We start from the raw sequence: 14,359 nt of genomic DNA, 5'->3' as shown, positions 1-14,359 counted from the left end.
TTCTCAATTAGCTACGTTTAATAAACTAAAAAATATCTTATTAGCATTTTGTAAGCAGGTTTACTCACATTTCCTCATGCTACAAGTCATCTGTGTTTTGCTATCATTCTTTGCATTAAATATTCGGACGGTGGCAAAATACTGAGTTTTCCTAACATTGCATAAAAATTGCAAATCATTTGCTAAATACATTTAAAGATTAAATTAACTTACTTATACTTTACTTTATAGTGTTATCCCATTCAAACTTTAAATAAATCTCGAGGCAATGATTAGGTTGCGCACGAAACACTGAGTATTTGTGACATTATGTAAACTACAGTGTTTACCTTGGACTACAGTGTTTACCTTGGACTACAGTGTTTACCTTGGACTACAGTGTTTACCTTGGACTACAGTGTTTACCTTGGACTACAGTGTTTACCTTGGACTACAGTGTTTACCCTGGACTACAGTGTTTACCTTGAACTACAGTGTTTACCTTGGACTACAGTGTTTACCCTGGACTACAGTGTTTACCTTGGACTACAGTCTTTACCTTGGACTACAGTGTTTACCCTGGACTACAGTGTTTACCTTGGACTACAGTCTTTACCTTGGACTACAGTGTTTACCTTGGACTACAGTGTTTACCTTGGACTACAGTCTTTACCCTGGACTACAGTGTTTACCTTGAACTACAATGTTTACCTTGGACTACAGTGTTTACCTTGAACTGCAATGTTTACCTTGGACTACAGTGTTTACCTTGAACTACAATGTTTACCCTGGACTACAGTGTTTACCCTGGACTACAGTGTTTACCCTGGACTACAGTGTTTACCTTGGACTACAGTGTTTACCTTGAACTGCAATGTTTACCTTGAACTACAATGTTTACCTTGAACTACAATGTTTACCTTGAACTACAATGTTTACCTTGAACTACAATGTTTACCCTGGACTACTCTAATGAAACTGCTATTAATGTAACCATTTTTATATACATATTAATTATTATCAATATTATTATATTATCATTCCACTTAAACTTCACCATTTGGCAAAAAGTTATATTCGTACAATTGTGAAAGAAGTCAAAAGTGGTCAGTGTTGAGAGGCTCACCTGCCCAGGTTGAACTTGTCAATGCTGAGCTGCACCAGGTCCCCGTAAGCGTCGCCTGAGGCTATGAAGGTCAGCTGACAGAAGTGAGGTAGTGTGCTTCTGGGAGGACGCGGGATCTGTAGGGAGTAGGTCGCGCCCACTCTCCCATAGTAGGTCCTGTTGCAGGCTGTTGGTAGGGGGGAGAAGATGGTCGTTAAGATACCTGGGCAAGATGAAGTTATTGCAGGCGTTGAGTATAGGGTTCAGGTGAGGTTATTGCACACTATTGATGGATTGGGATTTGTTTTCAAGTTGTGTTACATTTATTGTTAATGTTATTGTTGGTATTACATAAGAACATAAGAACATAAGAACAAAGGCAACTGCAGAAGGCCTATTGGCCCATACGAGGCAGCTCCTATTTTGACCAGACCACACACTAGAAATTGAAGGGACGACGACGTTTCGGTCCGTCCTGGACCATTCTCAAGTCGATTGTGCAGCTCCTATTTATAAGCACCCAATCCCACTCATATACATGTCCAACCCATGCTTGAAACAATCGAGGGACCCCACCTCCACAATGTTACGCGGCAATTGGTTCCACCCAACTAATTATGTTGGGTGATATATAACAAATTACAATGACGTAAAATATCAACGAGAAAATCGTTTTGGGACAATGAGGTGACTTGAACCGGCGTTCTGGTGTTTCCCAGTCACTTGTCTTAACCCACTCGGCCACGATTGGACCAAAGCCTTTATGGGTATAAGCGCCATGACACGCAGGCCAGAGTATACGTGAGCCTATCGTAACCTCCTGGCTGGACACCGGTTCGGAGGTCCAGAACCGCCTAGTGGATTCAGTAGAGTTGCGGGTTGTTTAGGCTTTGGGATTATGGAGGCTAAGTGGGTTAAACGAGGTTATCTTGAGGGTTATCTTGAGATGATTTCGGGGCTTTTTCTAGTGTCCCCGCGGCCCGGTCCTCGACCAGGCCTCCACCCCCAGGAAGCAGCCCGTGACAGCTGACTAACTCCCAGGTACCTATTTACTGCTAGGTAACAGGGGCATTTAGGGTGAAAGAAACTTTGCCCATTTGTTTCTGCCTCGTGCGGGAATCGAACCCGCGCCACAGAATTACGAGTCCTGCGCGCTATCCACCAGGCTACGAGGCCCCATCAACGAGGTGCCTGAGAATCACCAGAACGCCGGTTCAAGTCCCCTCATTGTCCCAGAATGATTTTCTGGGTGATATATTGTTACAGGGAGCGGTAGTGAGGCAACCTGTCCTCTTAAGAAGAACGTCGCTTTTGGCCGTTTGCCTGTATGGCCGAATATGGACGTAATTTGAAAATATAAAAAAAAAATGAATATAAATTTGGGATTTTTTTTTTCAACAACAGTAAGTTAAGGGTCCTCTGATAGGTTAGGTGGGTAGGAAATTCTCATAAAGTTTCAAAATGGTATGAAAAACGTTTTTGGAAAGAATCCTTTTCTAAGCTGGCCGAGTAAGCCGGACGACTCAAACAGAAAACGGAACAGTACGTCACTTTTGTGAGTCGATTTCATTTCATATTACGTCCAAATTTGGCCATAGCGCCGCGCATACCAGCGAAAAGTGACGTTATTTTTAAGAGGACGGGTTGAGCGAGGGGCGTGTAATTGTTGTTGGGTGATATAGTGTTACACTTGGGTGGTGAGAGTTGTGTTGTAGAAAAACATTGTTTACAGGAACTAAACGTTTATATCCATAGATCACAGGAACAAAGTGCCCTTGTGGTCATGGATATATAGAACGAAAACCATATAGTTTATAGATATATACATAAAACAAAGCCACGAATCTTCCTCCATCAACAAAAAACGCATTCAAAGGAATAAGCAACGTAATAGGCGTCGGAAGAAAAGCATGAGAAAGTCCACATTCTCATAAGATTAATACGATAAAACCACTATTTAATAAAAATAATATGATTCTAAAAAGGAGCAAAAACTGTATACCCAAAAATATTTCTTATAAAATATGAATAACAAGTAGAACAAAATATTGAAACCGTGTAGGCAGGTACTCGTCCCACGAACACCAGAGTGATCACAAACATTGCTCCAGGGGAGGTAATAGGGAAGCCGGTGGCTGAGCGGACAGAACACTGGACGCGTGATCCTGTGGTCCCGGGTTCGATCCTGGGCGCCGGCGACAGACAATGGGCAGAGTTTCTTTCACCCTGATGCTCCTATTACCTAGCAGTAAATAGGTACCTGGAAGTTAGTTAGCTGTCACGGGTTGCTTCCTAGTGGCGGAGGCCTGGTCGAGGACCGGGCCGCGGAGACGCTAAGCCCTGAAATCATCTCAAGATGACTCGAGATAGAGGGACATGGCTCGTGCTTCACACAACTTTAAGAGAACATATTAGCAGTAGTAGTAATAGTATAACAATTACCTGTGACTCGTTATAGTCATATTAGTGACGCGAGACTGCACGTTGTCTTTGGACAAGAAAGAACAGCGTAAACTAAACTAATTGAGAAGAAGTAGAGACCACTTCTCCCTTCACCCCCACAGTCAACACCTGTGTTCCCCCTTCACCCCCACAGTCAACACCTGTGCTCCACTTCACCCCCACATTCAACACCTGTGCTCCACTTCTCCCCCACAGTCAACACCTGTGCTCCACTTCACCCCCACAGTCAACACCTGTGCTCCACTTCACCCCCCACAGTCAACACCTGTGTTCCCCCTTCACCCCCACAGTCAACACCTGTGCTCCCATTCACCCCCACAGTCAACACCTGTGCTCCCCCTTCACCCCCACAGTCAACACCTGTGCTCCACTTCACCCCCACAGTCAACACCTGTGCTCCCCCTTCACCCCCACATTCAACACCTGTGCTCCACTTCACCCCCACAGTCAACACCTGTGCTCCACTTCACCCCCACAGTCAACACCTGTGCTCCACTTCACCCCCACAGTCAACACCTGTGTTCCCCCTTCACCCCCACAGTCAACACCTGTGCTCCCATTCACCCCCACAGTCAACACCTGTGCTCCCCCTTCACCCCCACAGTCAACACCTGTGCTCCCCTTCACCCCCCACAGTCAACACCTGTGTTCCCTCTTCACCCCCACAGTCAACACCTGTGCTCCCCTTCACCCCCACAGTCAACACCTGTGCTCCCCTTCACCCCCCACAGTCAACACCTGTGTTCCCTCTTCACCCACACAGTCAACACCTGTGCTCCCCTTCACCCCCACAGTCAACACCTGTGTTCCCCTTCACCCCCACAGTCAACACCTGTGCTCCCCTTCACCCCCCACAGTCAACACCTGTGTTCCCCTTCACCCCCACAGTCAACACCTGTGCTCCCCTTCACCCCCACAGTCAACACCTGTGTTCCCCTTCACCCCCAATTTCAACACCTGTGCTCCCATTCACCCCCACAGTCAACACCTGTGCTCCCATTCACCCCCACAGTCAACACCTGTGCTCCCATTCACCCCCACAGTCAACACCTGTGTTCCCCTTCACCACCACAGTCAACACCTGTGCTCTCCCTTCACCACCACAGTCAACACCTGTGCTCCCCTTCACCCCCACAGTCAACACCTGTGCTCCCATTCACCCCCACAGTCAACACCTGTGCTTCCCTTCACCCCCACAGTCAACACCTGTGTTCCCCTTCACCACCACAGTCAACACCTGTGCTCTCCCTTCACCACCACAGTCAACACCTGTGCTCCCCTTCACCCCCCAGTCAACACCTGTGCTCCCCTTCACCACCACAGTCAACACCTGTGCTCCCCCTTTACCCCCACAGTCAACACCTGTGTTCCCCTTCACTGCCACAGTCAACACCTGTGCTCTCCCTTCACCCCCACAGTCAACACCTGTGCTCCCCTTCACCCCCCACAGTCAACACCTGTGCTCCCCTTCACCCCCACAGTCAACACCTGTGTTCCCCTTCACCCCCACAGTCAACACCTGTGTTCCCACTTCACCCCACAGTCAACACCTGTGTTCCCCTTCACCCCCACATTCAACACCTGTGCTCCCCTTCACCACCACAGTCAACACCTGTGCTCTCCCTTCACCCCCACAGTCAACACCTGTGTTCCCCTTCACCACCACAGTCAACACCTGTGCTCTCCCTTCACCCCCACAGTCAACACCTGTGTTCCCCTTCACCACCACAGTCAACACCTGTGCTCTCCCTTCACCCCCACAGTCAACACCTGTGTTCCCCTTCACCCCCACAGTCAACACCTGTGTTCCCCTTCACCCCCACAGTCAACACCTGTGTTCCCCTTCACCCCACAGTCAACACCTGTGTTCCCCTTCACCCCCACAGTCAACACCTGTGCTCCCCTTCACAACCACAGTCAACACCTGAGCTCCCCTTCACCCCCACAGTGAACACCTGTGCTTCCCTTCACCCCCACAGTCAACACCTGTGTTCCCCTTCACCCCCACAGTCAACACCTGTGTTCCCCTTCACCCCACAGTCAACACCTGTGTTCCCCTTCACCCCCACAGTCAACACCTGTGCTCCCCTTCACAACCACAGTCAACACCTGAGCTCCCCTTCACCCCCACAGTGAACACCTGTGCTTCCCTTCACCCCCACAGTCAACACCTGTGGTCCCCTTCACCCCCACAGTCAACACCTGTGTTCCCCTTCACCCCACAGTCAACACCTGTGTTCCCCTTCACCCCCACAGTCAACACCTGTGCTCCCCTTCACAACCACAGTCAACACCTGAGCTCCCCTTCACCCCCACAGTGAACACCTGTGCTTCCCTTCACCCCCACAGTCAACACCTGTGGTCCCCTTCACCCCCACAGTCAATACCTGTGTTCCCCTTCACCCCCACAGTCAACACCTGTGTTCCCCTTCACCCCCACAGTCAACACCTGTGTTCCCCTTCACCACCACAGTCAACACCTGTGCTCTCCCTTCACCCCCACAGTCAACACCTGTGTTCCCACTTCACCCCCACAGTCAACACCTGTGCTCCCCTTCACCCCCCACAGTCAACACCTGTGTTCCCACTTCACCCCCACAGTCAACACCTGTGTTCCCACTTCACCCCCACAGTCAACACCTGTGCTCCCCCTTCACCCCCCACAGTCAACACCTGTGCTCCCCTTCACCCCTACAGTCAACACCTGTGCTCCACTTCACCCCCACAGTCAACACCTGTGTTCCCACTTCACCCCCACAGTCAACACCTGTGCCCCCCCTTCACCCCCACAGTCAACACCTGTGCTCTCCCTTCACCCCCACAGTCAACACCTGTGTTCCCACTTCACCCCCACAGTCAACACCTGTGCTCCCCTTCACCCCCCACAGTCAACACATGTGTTCCCACTTCACCCCCACAGTCAACACCTGTGTTCCCCTTCACCCCCACAGTCAACACCTGTGTTCCCACTTCACCCCCACAGTCAACACCTGTGCTCCCCCTTCACCCCCACAGTCAACACCTGTGCTCCCCCTTCACCCCCACAGTCAACACCTGTGTTCCCACTTCACCCCCACAGTCAACACCTGTGCTCCCCCTTCACCCCCCACAGTCAACACCTGTGCTCCCCTTCACCCCTACAGTCAACACCTGTGCTCCACTTCACCCCCACAGTCAACACCTGTGTTCCCACTTCACCCCCACAGTCAACACCTGTGCCCCCTCTTCACCCCCACAGTCAACACCTGTGCTCTCCCTTCACCCCCACAGTCAACACCTGTGTTCCCACTTCACCCCCACAGTCAACACCTGTGCTCCCCTTCACCCCCCACAGTCAACACATGTGTTCCCACTTCACCCCCACAGTCAACACCTGTGTTCCCCTTCACCCCCACAGTCAACACCTGTGTTCCCACTTCACCCCCACAGTCAACACCTGTGCTCCCCCTTCACCCCCCACAGTCAACACTTGTGCTCCACTTCACCCCCACAGTCAACACCTGTGCTCCCCCTTCACCCCCACAGTCAACACCTGTGCTCCCCCTTCACCCCCACAGTCAACACCTGTGCTCCCCTTTACCCCAAGTGCTGACAGTAACCACAATGGCTTGTACAGAACCATCAACTAATAGGCCTTGAAGGCCTTGAATCAAGTTTAAATCGACTACTGACTACTATAAAACCTGATGTAGCAGTTCCTTATTACAGCAGTCCCCGTGGCGTAACGGTAAGACACTCGCCTGGTGCTTCGCGAGCGGTTTGGCCTGGGTTTGTATCCTAGCCGGGGAGGATTTACTTGGCGCCAATCCTTAACTGTAGTCTCTGTTCACCCAGCAGTGAATGGGTATCTGGTTGTTAAACGATTTGGCGGGTGGTATTCCGGGGAATATTAGGATTAAGGTTCTGTTCACATGGACTGTTTGGGTCTTGAATGACTCGACTTCTTAGGATTAAGGACCAGCCATAAACGTTATGTGTGCTAGTGGCCGTACAAGAATGTAAGAACTCTTGTATATATATATATAAATAAATATAAATCTACTCAGTCAAGTGTAGATTATGTCAATTAAGCTCACATCTTAAAGATTCAACAAGCAAATGTGAACAAATCAAACGACTTACAGAAAAATACATGTAAGAAATTGCCGGTATTGAATTACCAGCTGATGAACATAATATCATAATTGTTATTGCACTCTATGAGGATACGATGCAGGAGAAATTAAGTTCCATTATTGCAGTAGTGTCTCAACCACAGCAAAATATCGTCACAACTACTGCAGCTGCTTCAACCAATAACAATCACAAGACTAGCTTCCAACAGTACGTTTACCGATCTTTTCAGAGCAAGATGAAGATAACTGGAGCAAATAAAAGTAACACTAAAGTTAACACAGATGATCCAAAGTATACACTAAAAGTGATTGTTTAAGGAATGATGCATTATGATATCTTGGACAACCGGAGCTCAAGATTATTTTATCGTTGAAAGAATTCTACGTTGGTTTACGTTCTGTGGTAAATTGTCTTTCTACCCCAGGGTAAAATCAAACCACAAGAAAAGGGCTCTCAAATGTCCTCAGACAAGAGTAAAAAAGTCCAAACAATTAAACCAAAACCACAAAATCCATCATTTAAGTGGTAGCAAACTAGTGTAGGCACATAGTGTCTCAATCGAAGCCTGTAGCAACAACAGTCAGAAAGACCATACATCTTTCTTCTTTCCATACATTATATTTGTGTCCTGCTTACCCTGACCATTCAAGCAGAGTCACACATTTAAGGCACTTACAAAAAGTGTACACAATGTTCAAGGGCACATGACCCTAGCGAGTGCGAAACTCAATTGAGAACATGTCAAAATTGCTGCACGAGATCAACATAGGGCTTCACTGTGGTGAGGAACTATCAACAACTAGGTCAAAGCTTACGCCAGTGGATAAAAGCTCTGCGGATATCTTGAGGTTGATTTCGGGGAATATCGTCCCCGCGGCCTAGTCCTCGACTAGGCCTGCTGTTTGTTACACATCCCCAGGAAGCAGCCCGTAGCAGCTGTCTAACTCCCAGGTACCTATTTACTGCTAGTGGAACACGAGCATCAGGGTGAGAGAAAATCTGACCATTTGTTTCTGCCTCCACCGGGGATCGAACCCGGAACCTCAGGACTACGAAACCCGAGCACTGTCCACTCAGTTGTCAGGCCATGCAGTAGCACAAGGAACAGATGCTAGAGCTTTGTTGACAAAGTCCAATACAGTGACAATCTTTCCTACACTAGTACTAGGAGGCATCCGTCAATCCCGTGGGGTTATGGAGTTGTGCCCTGGGTTTGGTTGTTAGGGGCCTCGTAGCCTGGTGGATAGCGCGCAGGACTCGTAATTCTGTGGCGCGGGTTCGAATCCCGCACGAGGCAGAAACAAATGGGCAAAGTTTCTTTCACCCTGAATGCCCCTGTTACCTAGCAGTAAATAGGTACCTGGGTGTTAGTCAGCTGTCACGGGCTGCTTCCTGGGGGTGGAAGCCTGGTCGAGGACTGGGCCGCGGGGACACTAAAGCCCTGAAATCATCTCAAGATAACCTCAAGATTGTTGTAGTCTAGTTGGGTGGAGTGCCTGTTGGGGCTATGAAGGCAAACCCGAGAATGACAGTCCCGCGAGCAGCGAGCGCAGATAAACGCCGAAAAGGGTGCGTCGGACAGTGGTCGAGACCTCCTCTGAAATCTATTATCCTCCGTCTGCCTCTTCAGTTCATCTTTGAATTTCTGGAGTCCCTTCTGCACTTTACATCTCCAGGCAGATCTGTCCGCAGCTGCTGCCTCCCAAGTGTTGATGTCGATGTTCATCTGCTTGAGGTCGCGTTTGCAGGCATCTTAGAAACGCAGATGAGGTCTTCCAGTGGGTCTCCTTCCTGATGCCAGTTCTCCATACAAGAGGTCCTTCTGTATGTGGCCATCTTCGATGTGTGTGACATGTCCCACCCATCGCATACGTGTCTGCTTCAGGAGAGTGAACATTGAAGGAACTCCTGGTCTCTCCAGTACTGTGTTGTTGGTGACGTGGTCTTTCCACGTGATGTCAAGGATGCATCTCAGGTTCCGCATGTGAAAGGTATTGAGCCGTCTCTCCTGGCGAGAGCGCAGCGTCCAGGATTCTGAGCCGTAGAGAAGTGTTCTCACCTCACGTGCCATGAAGGAGTGTGCCTTGGTGTGCACTGTCAGTTTGTTCCCAAACGTGCTTTGTGAGCCTGGCCAGCGTTGCTCCAGCCTTCCCAATATGCCTGTTGAGCTTAGTTTCCAGGGAAAGGGTGTCTGAGATTGTGGAGCCCAGGGACACAAACTCGTGAACTGCCTCCAGCACATAGTGTGCGATGTTTATGCAGGGTAGCACATTGACGTCTTGTCCCATCACCTGTCTTCTTCAGGCTGATTGTCAGGCCGAATGCGGAACAGGCTGCAGTACAGTGGTTGAGTAGCTGCCGCAGGCCTTCTGCTGTGTGTGTGGTGATCGCTGCGTCGTCAGCGAACTGGAACTCCCAGAGGATTCCCATCTGTAGTTTCGTCTTTGCTCGGAGTCTGGATAGATTATAGAGCTTTCCATCAGATCTTGTACAGAGATAGATGCCCTCTGTGGTTGTTCCAAAGGCATGCTTGATGAAGATCGCAAAGAAGATGCCGAACAGGGTTGGAGCAAGAACACACCCCTGTTTAACACCACTGTTAATGTTGAATAGTTCAGAAGTTAAGCCGTCCTACACAACTGTTCCATTCATGTCCTTGTAGAACGATTGTATCATGATGAGTAGGGTGGGTGGGCAGCCAATTATGGCCAAGATCTCGAAGAGTCCGTCCCTGCTCTCGAGATCAAAGGCCTTTGTAAAGTCAATGAAGGCGATGTACAAGGCTTTTCTCTGCTCCCTGCACTTTTCTTGAAGCTGTCTCAGGGAGAACACCATGTCAATGGTCGACCTCTCTGCTCGGAAACTGCAATGTGAATCAGGGTAAACTCTTTCAGCAAGAATCTGAAGCCTGACCAAAATGACCTTAGAGAGGAGTTTGCCGACGACGCTGAGGAGGGAGATGCCGTGATAGTTGTTGACATCGCTTCTGTCACCTTTACTTAGTTGAGAGTGATGATGTTTGCATGTCTCATGTCTTGTGGCACCAAGCCCTCCCTCCAGCACTGGCACAGAAGTCCATAAAACTCAGTATTTTCTTTCCTACGGCACAGCTAATATTAATCAACAAAGGAACTTAAACTTATGCAGGCGATGAGTCACAATAACGTGGCTGAAGTATGTTGACCAGACCACACACTAGAAATTGAAGGGACGACGACGTTTCGGTCCGTCCTGGACCATTCTCAAGTCGATTATGAAATCGACATGAAATCACATGAGAATGGTCCAGGACGGATCGAAACGTCGTCGTCCCTTCAATTTCTAGTATGTGGTCTGGTCAACAACTTAAACTTATACCAAAGGGTTGTTTTGTCAGGGTTCACAGAGGACATTTGTAAAAAATCAATATAATGGAGGATCTTCAACTTATGGCCAGAGAAGAGGTTAACATAAACATATCTTAATTCATAACTACCACAGGACTTCAGACATATAAAATAACAAAACTATTTATCCGTGTAGGGAAATATACCATAACTGAACAGGCTATTGTGGTAGTATATACACCATCTGACCTGCAAGTGAATAGTCTCATCCACAGTAAAATTCCTTTTAAGAAAAGGAAATATTCTTACCTGGTCATCAGATTAATTCTAATCATATTAAGTATATTGGTACCCGTTTGGGAGTGAATTATTATCATAATGATTCTGAAGGAACAAAAGGAACTACGAATGAACTGATCACATTCATGAGGGAAGGAGGAGTTATGTTGCTGACCTGGCCAGTATTATGCTTTAATAGCTCGACTCCTGCTGAGTAAGGTCATTCAGAAACAGTAATAGTTGCCAGACAAGACACTGAAAATGGTCATTCAGAAACAGTGATCGTTGCCAGACAAGGCACTGAAAATGGTCATTCAGAAACAGTGAGAGTTGCCAGACAAGGCACAGAAAATGGTCATTCAGAAACAGTAATAGTTGCCAGACAAGGCACTGAAAATGGTCATTCAGAAACAGTGATCGTTGCCAGACAAGGCACGGAAAATGGTCATTCAGAAACAGTGATCATTGCCAGACAAGGCACGGAAAAATCCCGACTGGAAATGGGTCACATGTCTAATGAGGGACTGGAACCACCAGTTCTTAAACTGTGGGATCTTGACACTACAGGGATCCTGCCAAAATAAGTCCAGATGTTACATGTGCTTATCAGCAGTACTTTAGTATATAAATACTAAAGTACTTTATCAGTACTAGTACTAATATATACTTTATCAGTATTTAGAGTTTTTCCTTTACGCAGGTTAAAGAAAATCCATAATGGGTCAGGTTACTCTGGAAGGGCAATCGCAAAACCTTACCAGCTAATTACAATATGGCTGACAGTCAGTTTATGGCACAATTTGCCCAAAACATTGAAGGAAACATGATCACATTATAATTTTACCATGAGATTATTGCATAGCAATTAATAAATAAATTTATAGAGATCATAAAGTATTACAATATTAAGGATGGTCATTAACTACCACATCATGCTGTGACTAAACAGTCTTTAACTTATCATTTTAGAATAGTTTTTATTAGTTTGTTACGACCCTGGGTTCTTCAGTGGAAACCAGAGGTCAAAATTGAACGAAATAAGCTACGTTAGAGTAGCAAAACGCAACTCGATGTGTCTTTGTTTGTATCTTCCCTGCCAGACATAAGACTATTCTTGTTTCTCAAAGAGCATTTAAAGACTGAGCTGGGGGTTGATTATTAAATAATAACATAGGCACTAACTATGTTTACTAATACTTTAATCATTTGTAAAGTAACAATATGTTGCATAGGGGAAGATTTTTAATGTGCTTAGCTGCACGATCAATTAGGCTCCTTCCGGCACCACCACATGCGGGAGGCCTAAGCTGGTCGCTGGGAGCGTTCTTCTCTAGTTGCTGCCTGTGGTGAAAGGAACCTCCTCCTTCCTCTTCGTTTCCTTATTTCTGTGTCTTGTTCAAGATAAGTATATACTGAGTACATTATTCAATTCTGGCATACTCATGTTCTATGTGTAGAGTAGTATACTTTGTGTGTAGTAGGTGTTTTTAGAGTTTATATTACTAGTTATTCTAAAGGGGGTCCCATTGGAACCACATGGTCCCCCTACCCTAAGCTGACTCTAACTTCAAGTTATTCAATAGTAGAGCTTTACCCTAGCTTGTGTTCAGTGTAAAACCTTGTATCCTGCTTATGTGGACCAAGACTTTTAACGTAAGGTAGTGTGGTAAAGTTATTATTATTATTGTTATTGGTGTGAATGTATATGGGGGGCTGTTAAGGGGTTAATACATAAGTACATGAATTATAAGAGTATCGTTCTTCTTGAGTAGAAGATCTTGATCATTCCCTAGACTGACCTTGTTGTGTAGCCAAGTAGTCAGCACTACTTCTAGTTTCCATGGGGGCCGGACCTTACTGATCTCCCCAAATAGATACATGTTTATTCTGACTGGCCTTACCCCTGAATAGCACTAGATTCCCCATAGTACAGACACTCTTTTTATATAACACTGTTCAAAGCAAAATCTAAGTCTCAATGATTGTTTACAGACAGTTCCAAATTTAACCCGAAACCTGTTTGATGCTTTATTGCAGTTTAGAGTAAATCAATATGTCTATACAACAGACTTCTGCAAAGCTTTCCTAAGGGGAAAGTCTCCAGGAAGAGGAACAAAACCACAAAATTCTTGTGGGTGGAAAATCTAGTAGACAAGTACAATCTTATAGTAACTTATCGGTTCCTCTTCTCTTATTTTTGGTGCAACGTTTTGGTGCTATGTTCCTTGACCTCACAAAGTAAGGTCCTGTTTCAGTTACTTGGCTGATATTTATATAGCTACCTTGTGCTGTTGTGTCTGTGACCGAGTTCTTTGACTCATTCACAAGAGTACTAGTGATATTTGTGGTGTCTGTTGGACTGTTTTTTATGTGGAATTGAGTGGTTGGCTGCACTTTGAATTGCTTTGAATAAATCTTGTCCTTCCTGATTAATGTCTTTGGAAACAACATAGTTTCTATGGCACTCTGAGATGAAGTTTCGAAAGTGGTCCCATTTTGCTAAAGCAAAGTTCCAGGCTTCTGATGGAGGTGGAGGTGGTGTGGGTAGATCTAACTGAAGATCAATTTGAACCCCATAGTAGTCACTTGTTAATGTTGGTTCAACTGACCATGTTACTATATCTCTGAGGAAAGCTGACATGGTCTAGTCTACCTCCTTAAGTGTGGGTGAGTTCATCCTTGTTTAGGATTTGAACTTCTGGTAGCTGGTCTAGCAGATGTGCTATGTGAATGCCGGCCTCATTTGTTGTGTTCGAGCCCAGTGGGCATTGAAATCATAACAAAGATGATGGGCATTGAAATAACCACAAATTATTGTGTTTGAAGTGGTGGCGTGTCCAGATAGAAATGAAACATAAATTTCTGCATAGGGAGACCTGTAAATATTAAACACTTCAAGTCTGTTGTGTCTTAGATCAATGGAATCTCCCATAACCTCTGTGCCTGGCCTACAATCGGGTGGGCTTGGAGATCAGGTCACTTTTCACATAGATGGCACATCTCCAAGATTGCTCGTTGACCCATAGAAGGAAGAAACCACAATAGACTGACATTTTAGGTTCTAATCCGTTTTGAAGCTAGGTCTCTTATA

The 14,359-nt window shown here is 46.6% G+C and overlaps 1 protein-coding gene across 1 annotated transcript in view; it reads right to left on the bottom strand.

The window, feature by feature from the left end:
• The window catches only part of LOC123772513 (uncharacterized), a 36,144-nt gene that overhangs the window by 19,321 nt on the left and 2,464 nt on the right, over window positions 1-14,359 (bottom strand). Inside the window, exon 2 of the mRNA XM_045765750.2 lies at window positions 1,106-1,271. Coding sequence (XP_045621706.1) covers window positions 1,106-1,271 — 166 coding nt within the window. The remainder of the gene's footprint in view (window positions 1-1,105; window positions 1,272-14,359) is intronic.

Source organism: Procambarus clarkii, chromosome 17 (assembly GCF_040958095.1).
Source record: "Procambarus clarkii isolate CNS0578487 chromosome 17, FALCON_Pclarkii_2.0, whole genome shotgun sequence".
NCBI lineage: Eukaryota > Metazoa > Arthropoda > Malacostraca > Decapoda > Cambaridae > Procambarus > Procambarus clarkii.
Note: the sequence above shows the minus strand (reverse complement) of the source record. Positions and strands in the feature narration are given on the sequence as shown.